Source organism: Trichechus manatus, unplaced genomic scaffold (assembly GCF_000243295.1).
Source record: "Trichechus manatus latirostris isolate Lorelei unplaced genomic scaffold, TriManLat1.0 scaffold00295, whole genome shotgun sequence".
In the NCBI taxonomy this organism is placed as follows: Eukaryota; Metazoa; Chordata; class Mammalia; order Sirenia; family Trichechidae; genus Trichechus; species Trichechus manatus.
The window spans coordinates 726,482-729,756 of NW_004444231.1; the positions used below are offsets into that span (position 1 = coordinate 726,482).

Genomic DNA, 3,275 nt, shown 5'->3' on the forward strand with positions numbered 1-3,275 from the left:
CAAAAAGGCTGCAAGGAGGCTGAGATCCGTTAAGTGACACTGTAATAGGAGGCTGCCGTGCGCCCACAGAATACCGCACCTCGATTGGGCAGCTCGATGGGACAACCTACTACCGCTTCACCTCCCACCTCCCACTTCGCGCGCAGATTTCCAAACCACGACCACAGAGTCTGACACCAGCTCCTGGCGGCGGATAGAGGGTCTGTACCATAGACGTCGCCCGATGAGTCTGGTGCGGCCAGAGCGCCCTTCGTCGGTCCTCCCAGGCATGGTGTCTGCTGACTCATGAGAAATGGGTTGCGGATTGCAGTCGTGGCTGCAGGCTGCAGTTTGGAGAACAGTTCTAAGGCGTGGCGCTTAAGGACTCCTCATAGCAATGGAATTTCATTTCCTTTTTATTTGGCTTGCTTTGTAGAAGTCCTGTCTTTTCTTCCTGGGAATACATTCCTGACGGACATTTTGAGGTCATTTTCTTAAAATAAAGATCCCTAGGCAAACAGAGAGGACGGTTATGTATATGTCAAATTTATCTTAAAGGATGACCGAGATCTGTCCGCACCTTTCAAAGGGTGAGGGGAAGATAATAAAATCATTTATTTCATTACCTCAAACTAAGATATGAAGAGAACAGTAGTAATTTGACTTGTGTATAATTTAGGAAGTCCTTTCGCATTTGTTATCTCACTTAATTTTGACCGCAACAATCAAATAGGCAGAAGTCGATTTTACAAACGAGGAAACTAAAGTTCTGTAAAGTTAAATGTCCTGCCTAAATTCCTACAGTTAGTAAGGCAGAGACAAATTGAAACAAGTTCTCTTAATTCCAAATTCTGAGCTCTCTCCACTGCCACAAACTGTTTCTTTGTGATCAAGCCCTAAAACAGAATATCCCATCTTTTCTTTTTAAAAAAAACATTCCATCTTAAGTGAGTGGATGGACATGAAGGGGTCTTATACAACGTGATGCTCCTTTATTTAGAAAGTGTCTGAGAAATATGTGTTAAATTGAATGTGAATTAACAATGATGACCTGGTTATCATATCTCCTCTATTATAGTGCTTACCACACTCTACTGTTATTACTTGTTTGTTTCATCTAACTGCAAGGTCCTAGAGGTCAGGGAGCTAGTTCCTAATAATTTTGTATCCCTAGCTCCTTGGTTTGGTGGACGTTTAGTATCTATCGAATGAATCTCCAGGAAGGAGCATGCCACTCTGACCCACCCAGTTTTCCTCACACCGCGCTTATCCACCTACCTCCCTTTTTATTTTCCAATTCTGGGACTCTTGATCAATGTGAATTCTATTAGGCATCTAATCCCACAGTTCCCTGTTCAACAAAAAGTCCAAGGTGTCTTCAACACTGCTTCAAGGCCCGGATCCCCTACAAGGACCGAGACTTTTGGCTTCACAGGTCCTAGATTATCAGCTTCCCTAAATCAATGAATTTATTCTTTGAACACAACGCTTCAGACAACTACATCTCTATTCTTGAAAAGTCCTTGCTGCAATTTTGTTTCTCTTTTGAAATATCATTCGGAAACTCCCAAAGAAATAGCAGGAGGGCAATCCCCTCCTGTTTCCAGAGGTATGTAGGGGAACAGTGGAGTTACTGGAGCTCAAGCCTAGGTCACCAAAGGACCAGAAGGTATGTAGCCAAGCAGGATGCCACACTACTCCCCAGTTTTCGCTGAGCTAAGCAGCCCAGTCTTCCCAAGAGCTGCAGCAGCGAGGAGCTTTCAGGGCGTGCCCAGCCCACCTCCCAATGCTTTGGCACCCCAGACTTCCCACTTCTTGCATCCCTGAAAACTACTCCCTTTCTGTACAAAAAAAAAAAAAAAAAATCAGGAACAGAGGAAAGGGATTTTGCGCAAGGTCATAATTTTTCATTAAAAAACAAAACACCAAAAAACCCGGTACCCACCCTTTCGTCACCTCATTTTGCAGCGTGGACAACAATAGAGGACTACAACTCCCAGAGAGGACCGCGCACGTCCACTCTCGCAGAGACCAATGGACATCTGGTATATGACCGGCATCGACTAATCAGGGACAGGCTCGATGAGGCTTTGTCTCCAGACCGCCGCGCGGGACCCAATCTCCCGCTCCCCAGCCCCCGCGCACGCGCGCCCCGCCCTGTCGCCTTCCCTCCCTCACCCTCCCCCCTCCTTCTTTCTCCCTCTCAGAACCTTCCTGCCGCCGCGTTCGGACCTCGCTGCTCCAGCCTCCGGGGCACGTTCCATCGCCGCAGCCTGCGATCCGCAGAGACAAAATTATATATCGTTCTCTTGCCCCGCACACAATCGAGGCGAGCAAAAAAAAACTAAAATAAATTTTCACCATGAGGGAAATCGTGCACATCCAGGCTGGTCAGTGTGGCAACCAGATCGGTGCCAAGGTAAGGATTCTAAATCTCTTAACTATATTCCTTTCGAGAAGAAAAAAATTCAGATCAGTTATGAAGAATGGTTGTGGGATATTCGCGCTCTCCATCCTTCATCGAGCTTTGCAAAAATAAAAAGTGTGTGTATACGCAGGCACATTTGTAGCTAGAATTGGCTTTCGGAAAAAGGGGAATTAGGTTATTTTCTCATTTTGGGTAAGTTGTTGACGGTTTGGGGGCCGGGAAGACCGACTATCTGTAAGATTTTACTTGGAGGGGATCTTCTAACGGTCCGAGGACGGGAGGGAAAAAACTTGGAAACGACTCGAGACAAAGCGAGGCGAGCTCGGCCCCATGTGCATCCCGTTCCCCCACCCCATGGCTGGGGTTAGGGCGATACTGGAGGGGGAAGGGGCGAGGCTGGGCGGGCAGCTGCAGAGGGTGATCCAAAGGCGGGGGGCGCGGTGCGCCAGTGTGGGCTGCACTGCCGGTTCTCCTTCACAAAAGATCAGGGACCCCTGCTTGCCCGCGGTCCCCGAGGGGCAGTCCAGTAGTTTTGCGTCGATAGAAGGATAAAATGTATGGAGTCAATTTTATCTTATTTCATTTCCCTTTATGAGACCCTTTTAGGGCGTGAACAGATATGGAGAGAGAAGGCGCGAGGAAAGGGGGGATATGCCTGTAAAAGGGCCTCTCGGGATAATTGGAGGAAAAGAAAAAGAATCATTTAAGGCAGGAAAAAAAAAATTAGCGAAGGAATAAAATTCCAAAGCTGAAGGGGGTTTTTTCTTTTCTTTTTTTTTGCGCGCGGTTACAGTGTAGCGGGGGAGGGGACGGGGAGGAAGTGCGCCTGCTACGTTGTAGCAGCAGGGCGGGACCCGGCGGGGGCGGG

At 47.8% G+C, this 3,275-nt stretch overlaps 1 protein-coding gene across 1 annotated transcript in view; it reads left to right on the forward strand.

The window, feature by feature from the left end:
• Positions 1 to 2,172: 2,172 nt before the first annotated feature.
• The window catches only part of TUBB (tubulin beta class I), a 3,714-nt gene continuing 2,611 nt past the window's right edge, over positions 2,173 to 3,275 (forward strand). Inside the window, exon 1 of the mRNA XM_004390380.1 lies at positions 2,173 to 2,398. Within this exon, the coding sequence (XP_004390437.1) occupies positions 2,342 to 2,398 (57 nt within the window). The 5' untranslated portion in view covers positions 2,173 to 2,341. The remainder of the gene's footprint in view (positions 2,399 to 3,275) is intronic.